General features: G+C 34.3%; 1 protein-coding gene across 1 annotated transcript in view; it reads right to left on the bottom strand.

Moving 5' to 3' along the window:
• The window catches only part of NSUN6 (NOP2/Sun domain family, member 6), an 18,930-nt gene extending 5,577 nt beyond the window's left edge, over nucleotides 1–13,353 (bottom strand). The window contains exons 1-7 of the mRNA XM_010194372.1: nucleotides 13,279–13,353; nucleotides 11,884–12,039; nucleotides 10,198–10,277; nucleotides 7,966–8,075; nucleotides 5,062–5,215; nucleotides 3,353–3,434; nucleotides 1,781–1,900 (exon numbers count right to left, since the gene is read on the bottom strand). Coding sequence (XP_010192674.1) covers nucleotides 1,781–1,900; nucleotides 3,353–3,434; nucleotides 5,062–5,215; nucleotides 7,966–8,075; nucleotides 10,198–10,277; nucleotides 11,884–12,039; nucleotides 13,279–13,353 — 777 coding nt within the window. The remainder of the gene's footprint in view (nucleotides 1–1,780; nucleotides 1,901–3,352; nucleotides 3,435–5,061; nucleotides 5,216–7,965; nucleotides 8,076–10,197; nucleotides 10,278–11,883; nucleotides 12,040–13,278) is intronic.
• Between the last annotated feature and the right edge of the window lie 366 nt (nucleotides 13,354–13,719).

Raw genomic sequence — 13,719 nt, 5'->3', positions numbered from 1 at the left:
CCTACAGAATTTTATTATTCTAAGATCCCCACTCTCATAGTCCTTGTTCACCCATATTTTCCATGATATCCACATCAGGCTAGGTACTAGTCTGAAGCTGTGTGCCTCCGCTGCTTGGCACAGTCACTCCCTAAGGGATCCTATAATGTCTGACTTCTGGGAAGTGGCTTTTTTGTTTGTTTCTTTTTGTTTGTTTTGAACTGTTTTACTCACCACTAAGTTAGGTAAAAATGTAATTGTTTGAAAGAGGGTAGAAGTCTCAAATAGATCAACAGGTTTTAAAGTTGCATGGAGATGTCACTTAAGTTACTTTGGGAAATACTGCAATTAGAATAAATTTAAATGTGGTAGGAGGGTAATCACAGTTACACATTATTCATTTTACGTAAGAATAAGATTTCTCTTTTCCTCTCCCAAAATAAATCAAAACAGACACACACCACTGTGTGCCACATTAAATATTTAAACATAAAGGAAACAGTAGCATCAGTAAAATCCAGAACAGTAATACTTTCTTCAAAAAAAAAAAAAAACAAACCCAAAGACCAAAAAACTCTACTAAACTTGCTATAGCAAGTAGCACCTGCTAAGAAAACATGACAACTTTTTCCTACTTGGTGATGGTTCTCTAGAGTCTTATGAAAGGGTATCATGACTAAGATAGGCAGTGCTAAAAAAAAAAACCAACAGAACAATAACAAACTTCAGTAAAGATAAGCTGTTGACTGTACATCATGCCAGCCAGTATGTAGGTCTAGGACTGAGAAGTTAATGTTGTGTCAATGGTGTCCAGCCTTCAGTTACTGTGAGCCAAATCACTTCTTGCAGGAGCACTCAATGACCGTGTCCATTCTATCTTAGAATGACAAATTCAGACTAGAAACTCAGTCTAAGATCATATCTATATTGCATAATTGATAATTTTTACCGAGAAGGAAGTTAATTGGATTAGGAACCGATTAGTATGTTTTTGTACAGAATCGTGCATTATTTTGACACATAGTAGTAATCTGATTGCCATCTATTCTCAGTTTCATGAATCAACATATTCCTGTGTAACTTTGCCTTGCATGTTACAAATTCCACCATTACAAATAAATAACATTTGAAGTGAAATGAAATATATTTCAACAGATCAATTTGCAGCAAATAAAGTTTTAAATGTGATGGTGACTATGTGATAAAGATACTCCTCCCATTTCAGTAACTCTGAAGTGTAGCAAAATCACAGAATCGCAGAATATTAGGAGTTGGAAGGGGTCTCAAAAGATAATCCAGTCCAACCCCCCTGCCAGAGCAGGATCACCTAGACCAGGTCACACAGGAACATGTCCAGGCGGGTTTTGAATGTCTCCAGAGAAGGAGACTCCACAACCTGTCTGGGCAGCCTGGTCCAGAGCTCTGTCACTGTCATTTTTTACAGTAAAAAAGTTTTTCCTCATGTTCAGATTGAACCTCCTATGTTCCAGCTTGCACCCATTGCCCTTTGTCCTATCATCTGACATCACAGAGAAAAGCCTGGCTTCTTCCTACTGACACTCACCCTTTACAAATTTATAAACATTAATGAGGTCTCCCCTCAGTCTCATCTTCTCTCCAAGCTAAAGAGACCCAGCTCCCTCAGCCGCTCCTCATAAGGGAGATGCTCCACTCCCTCAATTGTATTTGTGGCTTTGTTTGCTGTTATAAATTATCTGTGCATTCTGACAGTGAACTGTACAAATGAACAGTGGTCAGACTTTCTTCACTGAGACAAAAAGTGCTCAATGACTTCTCTCACCTGGTCATGCATTAATGTTGCAAGATGGGTTGTTTTTCCTCCAGGTGCAGCACACATATCCAAAATTCTCTCTCCTGGTTGAGGGTTTAAAATATGGCTCACAACCACAGAAGGCAAGTTCTATCATAAAAACAAATATAACAGATTCCAAATCTTACGTTTGTCATCAACAAACTCATGGAAATAAAAACTCATTCAGCAGTGAAGATACCTATGATATTGCTGGCAGTTCCTCAACAGAATACAAATTATTGGGATTATATAAAAGGGACAGTGTAAACCTGAAATCTCCAGGGTCTCCTTTTTAATTTAAAGCTACATACATCTATGACTTAAGTTTAAGAGTTCATGACTACAGACACTACAGTGCTAAAACTCAAAATAAAATAAGCCGATACTATCACAGACACAGAGCAGCTCTGTATATTACAAATATTTTATATTTACCTTTTTGTTGGAACATTCAATATATGAACATACTGGTGTAGTATAGTAACAAACAGTAAGATTTCAAACAATACATGCATTAAAAATAATTCATCTGGTGGACTGACTCTTCTGACAAAAGAAACAGTGACTAAGACAATTCAATGTAATTAAGGACTTACCTTCATAGTTATACAAATCAAATGAGGAGATAACTTGCAATATCTCTGAACAAGGGTTTATTTGCTTTAAAGATTAAAATAACTTTTTTTTTGAAGGCTGGACAGTTTGATTTTCTGTTAAACCCTGCTTCTAAATCATCATATTTATATCAAAAAATACAATACCATTGTTGGCACACTAATTGTCTTAGAAATCTAATTTAGGTATTCACTTTATCTTAGTCAGCTACTGAAATCCAGAATTTTACCTGTTCTACAAAAACTAGTTCCATGATTTCATCACCCTACGTATCAACATAGCACAGATGGCCAACTGTCATATCTGAGTATTGTTTTAAATTAGTTTTAATGTGGAGGAAAAGGAGTATAGGTATCACAAATATTAAAGATGTTAAAGGAGAAGCTATCCTGAAGTATGGTCTTAAATGTTACAATAAAAACTACACAAAAATTTGTCATTCTTTGGAAGCTGTGCAGTTTTATGGTAAGAGGCAGTGAAAGCTGTGTTACTGTAAGTTTTTTCATTATTTTGTTCAGGTGTATTTTTTTCATTAGGGCTAAAAAGATAAGGATTTTCTCTTCAACTTAAAGTAAACCTAGTATTTTGAGATTTTCCTGATTATCAACAGAAGGATGTACCCTGAAAGAGGGTTATATTTCAGAGTTCATAGGCCAATTACAAAACCTAGAAGTTCTATGCAGAGTATATATGCAAAAAGAATTTCTCAATTTTTAAGTTAATATCTCTTGTCACTTTGAAGTCCCTTATCATATCTCACACACAGTATGATTGAACCACCTACATGTAGATACTGGCTTCATTCTAAACACTTTCGTTTCTTTAAATCCAAAGGCTGAATTAGGTGCTATTATACACAATGAATATACAAAGTATTAATGTGTGCTTAGAGGATATTATATATTCTGCAAATAGTACAGACCTGTATTACTGTAACAAACATACCTGTAAAAACAAATGACTAGGGAGCACGTTGTCAAATGAAGGACTAAGGTAGACTGGCTCTGTCATTCTTATGCCCATTCCACTGAAAAACATGGAAAAAAATTTAAACTACTCAGATTTATCATTTTTAACAGTATTCAATTAAAATCATTATGCTTACAAATAGCAACTTGAAACAATAATCCTACAAAAGTGAAAGCAATCATAAATCAAATTTTCTTAGTTGATAGACTTTTTTGAATACTTTTAAGGTTTTGTAATCTGATATTCCTTAAAATTGCATTATTAAGTTGGGTAAAACATAACAAAAACGTACTACATTATAAATTGGAACTATCTATAAACATTGCATAAAGCAAGTTTATATATTTTGTACACAAGACAAACTGAGACCTAATCTAAGCCTTGATAACATAAAGAGATGCAAAAAAACAGATTTAAATCTGTTAATTTCAATCCATAACTGCTTTTGGCTAGCCATGTATGCACTAGGGCACTGGCATATGATTTCCTATTTAGATCTTCCTCCATTTTTCTAGACTGTCTGAAATTCCCATCAAATAACCAAAGAAATTCTATAGAAGCAACATAAAAGTTTTAAACATGGATGAACTTCTGACACAGATTTCATTAAGACAAATGCACAAGGAAATAGACAATACAAAGAAAAACCAGGAAAAACAATACTGAGCCTAAAAACAATAGATTACTGAAGATAACAAGAATTAGTATTATTGATTATATTATATTACAATATGACTATATAGCATCATAGAATGTATTGGGTTGGAATGAGTATTATTTGCATATGCACTGCACAGTCCAACAAGAAGGAAGAAAGGATACGAGAAAGCAAACTTGAGACATCAGATTTAGCATTACATACTGCCATTCCATGTCATCAAATCCTCAACAGGTATATCCTACCACTACTTCTATTATATTTAAGTTCTAATAAATCAGAAGTCCTCTGACAATGTAATCTTGTTTTACTCAATTGTTTGTAGTTTGTTCTCGGGATGTCCATGCTCTTCTACACTGCTTTTTATGTTTTAGATGACAGAAGAGGAACAAGCCATATGCTTTGGCAACAAAATAGAAAAGCAAGGATTCTTGAAACAGATAACTACCTTGGAAAATGCTATTAATATTTTTAAGATATCTGACCTTATGTTCTGTCCTCTGCCCCACCAAAAAACCTCCTACAAATATTTTTAGGAGATGGAGAAATCGACAAGGCTGCAGCTCTGTTCCATCCAAATAGGAAAGTGGTACAGAACAATTTACCAAAATGCAATTCTGCCACAGTGAGAATATTTGTCACTTCAGTTTGTTCTATATTATTGAAGTCATACACTAAACATAAATTCTGAAAAGGTTCCCATTTATTTCCTCCTACCTTTCAAGTAAACTGGTATCTGGATGCCAATATGAAACTAAATGTTGAGTCTGCTAATACTTACTGTAGTACTTTAATAATAATTGCCATCGCATTGTCACTAATGTGAATTGTGCAGGAGGTACAATTCTTACAATCCCTTAAACTAATGCTTCTCAAAATATACTGCAAATCCCAACACGCAACATAGGTCTCAGTCAAAGCCATCTTGTGGGTTCATGTAGGGTACAGAACATTTCAAAATGTCTTTCCAACTTCTTCCTTTCCCTTGCAAAGTTAGAGGTGTAGATTGCAGTTACTAGGGACTTACTTCAATGGGCCACTTGAACAAAAGATTTCACTGCGACTCAGTTCTGAAATCCCATTTCCAAGGAAAATTTTAACTCCTTCAAATTCTTTGGCTCCTCTTTTACATTTGCCTTCAATATCTGAATACACCGAGACCAGATCTCCAGCTTTCATAACTGCACAAAGAAGAACAGAAATGTAGAGACTGATAGTGTACTTGACAAGACCATAGTGACCAAATAGTTTAGGATTTTCAGTAGAATATTTACTTCAACTTCTATATCACAGCAAAATGTAAACTTTCTTAATGTAATCAAAGAAAAAGATTAACCAATATTAAGCTTGAAAGTGTACATGGTGAACGATGGCTACCAAATGACCAGAACTAATGATAGAGAAAAGCTTACAAATCAGACAGTGTGTCCTGTTTTCTAAGAAGCTAGACAAATCTTCACTTTATTTATTTTATCACTGCATAGTCACCCATAAGTTTTAGGCACACTCTTCAGGATTCAGTCCTCTGTGTGTGCTCCAAGCATGCAAATACATCAAACACTTCAAAGTTCACACTTGCTGTATACGGACAACAATAATAAATTTGTCTAATGACCTCTCAATAGGTAGGTAGGTATAGCTGCTTTTTCTCTAATTATTGCTTTGATACAACTGATTGTATATTCTTATTGAAACAATCTTTCTGGTGTGGGTCTCTTCTCTCTAAGGCAACTGCTGTTCTCAATAATCCTCTAAAAGAGTTTTACATCTCCAATTAAAACCCTCCAGATCAGTAAAATATTTAAATCCACATCAAACTCCAGAAATGTAGTCCTACAGACTTAACAAACTTTCTAAGCTAGAACAAAAATAGATGGAAAAGGAGGATGGTTTAGGTGATTTTGCAGAATAGTGAGCAAGCTCTATCCGCTGACTGGCTGAAATATATGCTTAAAAATAAAGGCCTCTACTGACAACAATAAACAATTCTCCAAAATTACATTTCTGACATGTCTGACTAGCTGGAGCAACCAGAAGATATGACAAGTAAGACTAAATGACATTTCAGCTTCCCAAGAATTCTTTGAATTGTATTTAAGAATCTTTTTTTTCCGTTTTTCAAGTGGCCTTCTGAATATGCACAAATACCCTGGAATTCTTAAATGGTAACACTTGTTGAGTAATCACTAAACATTTCTCTTTTTTGCATAACTTCTTTTTACACAATGTGACACAAAGCATTATTTGATAGCCTACTGTTTAGCATATATTCTATGCTAAAACTTCACTGAACAAAAACTTGCAGCAATTCAACTCTTCCATCAAGCATATCTGCCAATGTCTTTAGGAATTCAAACATAAAGAGTTTTATTCCACTCTGCTGACAATCATCCTTTCAAAAGGCATTAGTACTCTTCACAGTTCTTCAGCTTTTTGTAGCTTATATTTACATTCCATAAACATAAAGCTTAGAGTTTGATTAGTTAAATTAAACTCAAAGCCCCCTCCTTATTGGCTTACCCTCATTTGGGTTTCAAGTTCAGTGGTTAAATGTCTGTTCTTGCTGTACTCTTTTTTTCTCTAGTTAGACCATCTGTGCTTATACAGCCTTATTACATTTGGCCTCAAGTGGGTAGCGTACCCTTTATTTTATTTTCCTATCTGCAATTCCCCTGAAGTGTTCCTGAAGTTTTATAGTATCTTTTCTTGTCTTTGAATTGATATTGCATGCATAATTACATGCAGCAATTATGAAAAATCAATAGTCGACTCAAAGAGGGATTTGAATATTTATGAGGTTGTCTAAATAAGCAGTTTCAACAATGCTACGGCAATATACTTATTTCATTATCAACTCCTAGACTGAAAAAAACAATTCCTGTTCAGTGAATTGGACTTAAGCCCATGCTTAAAACTTCTTGAATGTTTTTTTCTGAAAGGGAATGAAGTTAAGTGGCTAGATAAATGCTTCCCTGGCTCACTTTGTTTAATAATAAGCATGATAATTAGTAGATCTCATCACAATAGAATAATGAGATGAATAATCCAAAATTATATTGGTTTCACATAAAGTTAATTTGACCTTTAAATAAAAAATAAATAGGCTGCCAAACACTAAACATGTATAATTTTTATCTTGTATCATAGGCATCAAAACAAAAATTTCCATTTCTTAATAATCTGACATTAAAACTGAAGATTTTTCTCATCAATAAAACCCCCTTTTTACTAGATATCTCATACACTAACAATATCAAGTGAATCACCAATGGAATAAAAAGAGGAAAATCCGTTTTTTCAGATACGTAACTTAGAATCTGACAAGATCATGAAGGCAAGTGCCTTTGTGACTGAATGAAGAAATAACATATCTTGAAATAGTATCTACTGAATAATCAACATACATCCAGTTACCATCCAGATTTATCTGCTGCAGCATTCATTTTATTCTTCTGGGGCTTTTCTACAAGACTGGAAAGCAGCAGACTTTCGTGACTTTATTCTACTGAACTTCCATATTAAAAGTTACAGTATTCAGTAGTAAAAAAAAAAAACAACAACAAGCCCTTAAAAAGCCAGGTTTTACTTTGAACATGGTCCTTAAAAAAATGTTCAAATGAAAACAAGAAACTGAAGTCCTTGAGAACTAACACTTCAGCTAGGAATTTCATATGAAAAAAGGAACTTAAAACAGGTCAAGTGAGAAATAATTACATATAACTTATTACAAGTATAATGCAAGAAATAGTGAAAATCTCAAAAAAGCCAGAAAAACTTAAAATACATATTTACCATAAATTACAACAATAAGAATATTTCAGCTGTGGATAGAAAGAAAAATTAATGTCACTATTTATTGGAAATTGTCATCAAGGGGTTACATTTTCCATCCTCTTTACAACTTAACTGGGTGTATTTAGAGAACTCTTACATCTTGAGGTAGATAGGATTCCAGGGACATAAACATGCGCTCCTCGAAGTACTGCATATCCACACTGGGCTCCAACAATGACTTCAGATGCATATTTTTTTAAATCTCGCCTAAAAATACAAAATATAGTTCAGTTTAAAAAAAATATATACTGAAAAAACCCAAGTGCCCTCCCCGTAAACTGTAGTTCATAAGCACTGTTTTTGTCAAAATATAATTAAAAATATACATATATTACATTTACAGTATTTATTGCAGTCCCAGAGGAATCCAAGGAAAGAGTCAAGAAGGAATCCAGTCCTCAAAATAAAGCAGATTCTGATACATTCTGCTGCTATTATGAATCTAACACAGGACTACAAATAAATTATACTGGAATGGATAAATAATCTTCTATTCCTTCCTAGACCAGATGATTGTAAAGGTATTTTTTTGTGGTTAACAACTGCTAAATACTTCTATAACGTATAACCAGGTACAGGGAACTTTGCTAGTAAGAACTGTGAAGGTAGTTTTTAGTCATTTTATAGGTGATAAAATTGATTCAGGAATCCTCTCAGCATTAGTGATCCAGTCTCTCTAGTCTTGCTCTGGACTCATTCCAGTGGAAGAAAATCCTGCCTGTATTTAACTACAGTTCTATTGGGTTGGCCAACAAGTAATTGCATTTTTTTTTAATAGATGGATTTACATGTCTTAAAATGTAACAAACTTCATTCTAAACCGCAAAATCACTATGTAATTTGATAGCTAACAATTCAAGCTTGTTTTAGAAAAAGAAAGTGCACAATTTTGTTAACAATTATTTATTTGGCATTGATTTCAAAATGTAAAATCAAAAAGAACGTTTTGTCGTATTTTGCTGTATTACTTCAGAAAAGGAAAAACTGCTGTGCAAGCTCATAAAAAGGCAAGCGATCTGTATGGTGAAGATGCCTTAAAACTATGGCAGTGTCAGAATTGGTTTGCTAAATTATGGTCCAGAGATTTTGATGTTAAAGATGTACCACGCTCAGGAAGGCCAAAGTTGATAACAACAAAATAAAGGCATTGATCAAATCAAATCAGCGTTGAACGACACAAGACATTGCTGATAAACTTAACAGATCAAAACTGAGCACTGAAAACCATTTAAAACAACTTGGATACATTAGGAAACTTGATATTTGGATACCACATGAGCGCAAAGAAATTCATCTCACTAAGCGCGTTGACATCTGTGATTCTCTCTTGAAACATGAAGAAAACGATACATTTTTGAAAAATTTGATAACAAGTTATGACAAATGGATAATCTACAACAACAACAAATGGAAAAGATTGTGGAGCAACCGTGTTGAACCAGCTCAAAGCACTTCAAACACAGATATTCACCAAAGGAAGTTTATGCTGTCAGGCTGTTGGGATTTCAAAGGTACTGGCTGTTTTGCATTGCTTCCAAGGAACCACACCATTTATTCAGACATGTACTGTCACCCACTGGATGAATTAAATGATGCCATCAAACAGAAGCATCCAGAATTGGTGAATCACAAAGGTGCTGTGTTCAACCATGATAGCACTAGACTACATACAAGTTTGGCCACTCATTGAAAATTGTTGCAGCTTAGATGGGATGTGTTATCACATCCACCAAATTTGACAGATCTGGTACCATCAGACTACCATTTGTTTTGTTCTTTACAAAATGCCTTGAATAGTAAAACCTTCACTGCTGATGAGGATATCAAATCATTCTTGGAAGTGTTTTTTGCTGATAAAGATAACAACTTATTTGAGCATGGAATCATGAAGTTGCCTGAAAGATAGCAAGAAGTAATGGAACAAAATGGACAATATATTTTTTAATACAGGGGGTTTTTTTCCCCATGAAAAGTTTGCCTTTCATTTGCATTTCATAATGCAACTACTTTTTGGCCAACCCAATACATTCCACTGCAAAAGTTTAGTTCTTCTGTCTGCCACCTACATGGTTTTCCAGAGAGGACATGTTACATTTTCCCTATAAAAAGTTAATCTCATAAATAAGAAGAGAACTCTCTGTATGCTTTCTTACATCTTTTAAGAACTAAAACTCTCACCTGACTGGGATATGGACTATCTATTAGGTCTTAATATAAATGAAGTTGTGCTTCATTTATAGTGGGTTAGTTATCATAACTGTTTAACAAGGAATCTGTAAGTAAAATATGTGTTATGGCATTTTAAGACTAAAGACTGAAAATTTCAAACCTGGGTCCAATGACAGGAATTAATAAGATGTCTTGGAGTTCCGGGTGCTCAAGAACTGGAATGCATAGTCCTTTAAATTGCTGTTTCATTAAAAAAAAAAAAGCAATACTAAAATATCTAAGTACTTTATTAGACCGAAAACTATTTTTTCATTCATAAGGTATAGCTGTAGAGTACAAAAACCAAATGTAGTAAAAACAGTTAAGGGAGGTTGGAAAATAGTGTAAGGGGACACTCCATATTAAAATACAAAATATAAAACATTTAATGAATTGAAAAATAAGAAGGCCACAAAGGGATTCACTGAGAACTGACTGCAGGGAGTGCAACAGTGTTCTGACACTCATAACCCTACCACTAGTTTTCACTTTCTTCTTGAAGCAGTTTGTGTCAAGTTGTCATCTGATCACAGTAAGACCATCAGAGAAGCTTGGGTCTGATCTGTGTTATCTTTTTGATGTTATCAATTATAAACCACCATTTAACTCTACTCATGTATTACCCATCTTACTTAATATGACAGGTTGGTAAAACTTCTTGTTTTTCTTTTCAGCATAACTTTGATTGGGTATTGAGAGATGAGTTGTACATATAGTTGAAAAAAAGCGACAGCCTGCTCCTAGACTTTAAAAAGATGTCTTCTAGCCTAAAATATTCTAAAATATTACCTTAAAACATGCAAAACCATAAATTACTTTGCATCTGATAAATAAGTATTTTCTCTTCAGAAAAAAATGCTAAAAACCGTTGTTTCTTTTTCTAATATAACCACAACTCAAAATATAAAAGGTTCATGAAAAGCCAGTCTTAACTCAGTTTTCAGCAAAGCATTTTCCCTTGAAGCAAAATATAACACTGCAATACCCATCTCCAGATTTCTACAATAAAGCTAAAATTAGCATAACTCATTACCATTCCAGCCAGCAGAATACTGTCAACTGCCTCTGCATCACAGAAATGTCTTGGCTCCTGTCATGCAATAGCTCCCTGTACACCCACTAGTATTAATAATTTACTTAAAGAAGAACTGGATCTTTTTATACAGAGTGAAGGTCTAGGATAGAGTTGCAAAATAATCTACTTCTTAAACATAATGGCTTACATATTATCAGATAAATAAATGCTTAATTAAGGTAAGCAAAACCTCAGAAAATCACATAAAAAATAAAAACAGGTTAAAAAAAGAAAATACAGCAGCATCACTGGGCATCACTCTGGCTTGTTTCTAAAACACAGATTTTTCTCACTTTACTAAACAGTTTGTGCAATGAGACATACAGTCATTCTCTTTTAATCTTAAATAAAAATACTCTAAACATGCTGAATACAGCATACCGATCTACAGTCTTTATCTCTTTCTACCATCTTCTCTACACTTATGATGCATTTAGAGTATTTACTACAGTAGTACCCCAATCCTATCTAAGGTCCATATCTGCCATATGAAAAAGCGTTGGTTGTCTTTTCCCTCTGTTATTGCCTTTCTTGGACATACTGGAATACTGCTAGACCATTAATTTTCATTTAACATTTAATGCTGGCACGAAATTAATATGATTGCATAATGTTAGTACTAGTGGACATACATCAACTTAAGGAATAGCTTCCAGTAATGAAAACCTCTCATAATCAGGCAAAAGATGAAATATCCTGTTATTTATGCTGTAACAAAGAAATTGCACAAACCTTCTGGATCTCTTCAAACAGCAATTTTTTCACATGTTTCACTGAGGCCAACTGGGTGTTAACTCTAACAGTTGTGAAACCTGGTGGATGAGATAGACGACTTAACAGAGATTGATATTTACTCTCTGCCTCCTGTGTACCTAAAGCAGTGATAAGCTGAAAGTGAAAGAAGATATTTTCTATTAAAGACATTCACATGAGAGGCATCTCACTTAGTACAAAAAAAGTACTGAATAAACATTCTATAAAAAGAGGAATATGGTTGTGTGGTGTGCAATGGTGAAGAATGTCTATGTCTGGAGGCCTAATCCCAGTGAAAAACTCATAAATTTCACGAAAAGGACTAGTTGGAAAAACAGTCGTATTGGCAAGACCAAAGTAACTAAGCTCACTAACGAGCTCTGAGGTACTGTCAGGGTTTGATGGTGGTTGTATCACCCGATGACTCCTCAGTGAGGGAGGGGAACTGGGAAAAGGAAAGGAGACCCAGAGGTTGGAACAGAAACAGATTTAATAAAATAATAATAAGAAAACCAAGAATTAATAACAGTATTAAAATACAAACCACTGAGTTATACTCAGCTGATATAGTGGGGGAGTAGGCCTTGGGAGTAGACAGTAGTGACTGAGTCTCTCTTGGGACAGCAGACATTAAAGCAAGAGGGCTGTTCCCAGCAAACTCCCCAGTTCATAGTGAGTGTGATGTTTATGGTATGGCATAGTTTTTGTAGGGCAGCTTGGGTCAAGTGTCCTGGGTTTCCACTCCCTGCAGCTTCTCCACCTGTTTAACTCAGGGCTGCAATAGACCTTGATCACCACATACCAGCGCTGGCCAAAAATTATAACAAAGTGTCTTATCAGCTTTGTTCCCACTGAAAATGAGTGCTGAAGTCTTTATAGAAATGCAGTTTTCCTGAACAGAAAACTGATTCTAGATTCTATCCCAGTAAACCAAGACAAGTAGATTCAAAACTGTGAATTAGTAATTCTTACTCAATACACAAAAATGTCATTTTTGTGTCCTTTGACATTAAGGAATTAATAGATTCTCCATAGTATTTTTGGTTCTACACTGGGATAAGAGAGTATTTCTTGTCAATATTATGTTGTTAATAAGCGGTTAATTTTCTCTGTGATCATCCTTCAGTGGGAACCAAAACTGAAGTCTCAGATTTATGCCAAGTTTAGTTTAAATATTTTTATGTTACTTTGAGCCAAAAGGCATAAAGAACAATTTTATATTTTAAATAGAATTCTATGTAAAAATCTGTGTCTAATATGAAGACAATACCTTATTATAAGGTATTAAAGTGACAAAATATTAAACTAAAGCAATATCAATGGTGTTCAATTAGTGAGTATTTATTGATGATTAGTAGTATCTCTTTCACATACCTCATTATTTCGGAACACTTTGGTGAGATATTCTTCAACTTCCCCTCGGAAAGAGATTTTGGGAAAAAAAGACATCTTCCTCCAGTTTTTTAAATCTGCTGGTAAAGAACTGAAATAAGCAAAATATTTTCCTAGCGGTTTTTATCATATTCTGTAAGTTTATAAACATAACATGTACCCAAAAAGCAAGCTGCGGTTTCTGATTCTTCTGTTGTAATAATGCAATTTTACTGCACTCAAAATTCTAAATATTGCTCAGGATATGACAGTAACACTACTGTTAATTATATTTCAGAATATGTTCATTAACATGTTTAGCATTTGTAATCACCTTACAATGAGGCTACTGGTTTCCCTGCTGCCACATCCTTTCCAGGCATACCTTCCAAGGCTACTGCATGTTTGAAAAGTGAAGACAGTGTCACCATCTCTAAATCCTAT

Source organism: Mesitornis unicolor, unplaced genomic scaffold (assembly GCF_000695765.1).
Source record: "Mesitornis unicolor isolate BGI_N332 unplaced genomic scaffold, ASM69576v1 scaffold16271, whole genome shotgun sequence".
Taxonomy (NCBI): Eukaryota; Metazoa; Chordata; class Aves; order Mesitornithiformes; family Mesitornithidae; genus Mesitornis; species Mesitornis unicolor.
Note: the sequence above shows the minus strand (reverse complement) of the source record. Positions and strands in the feature narration are given on the sequence as shown.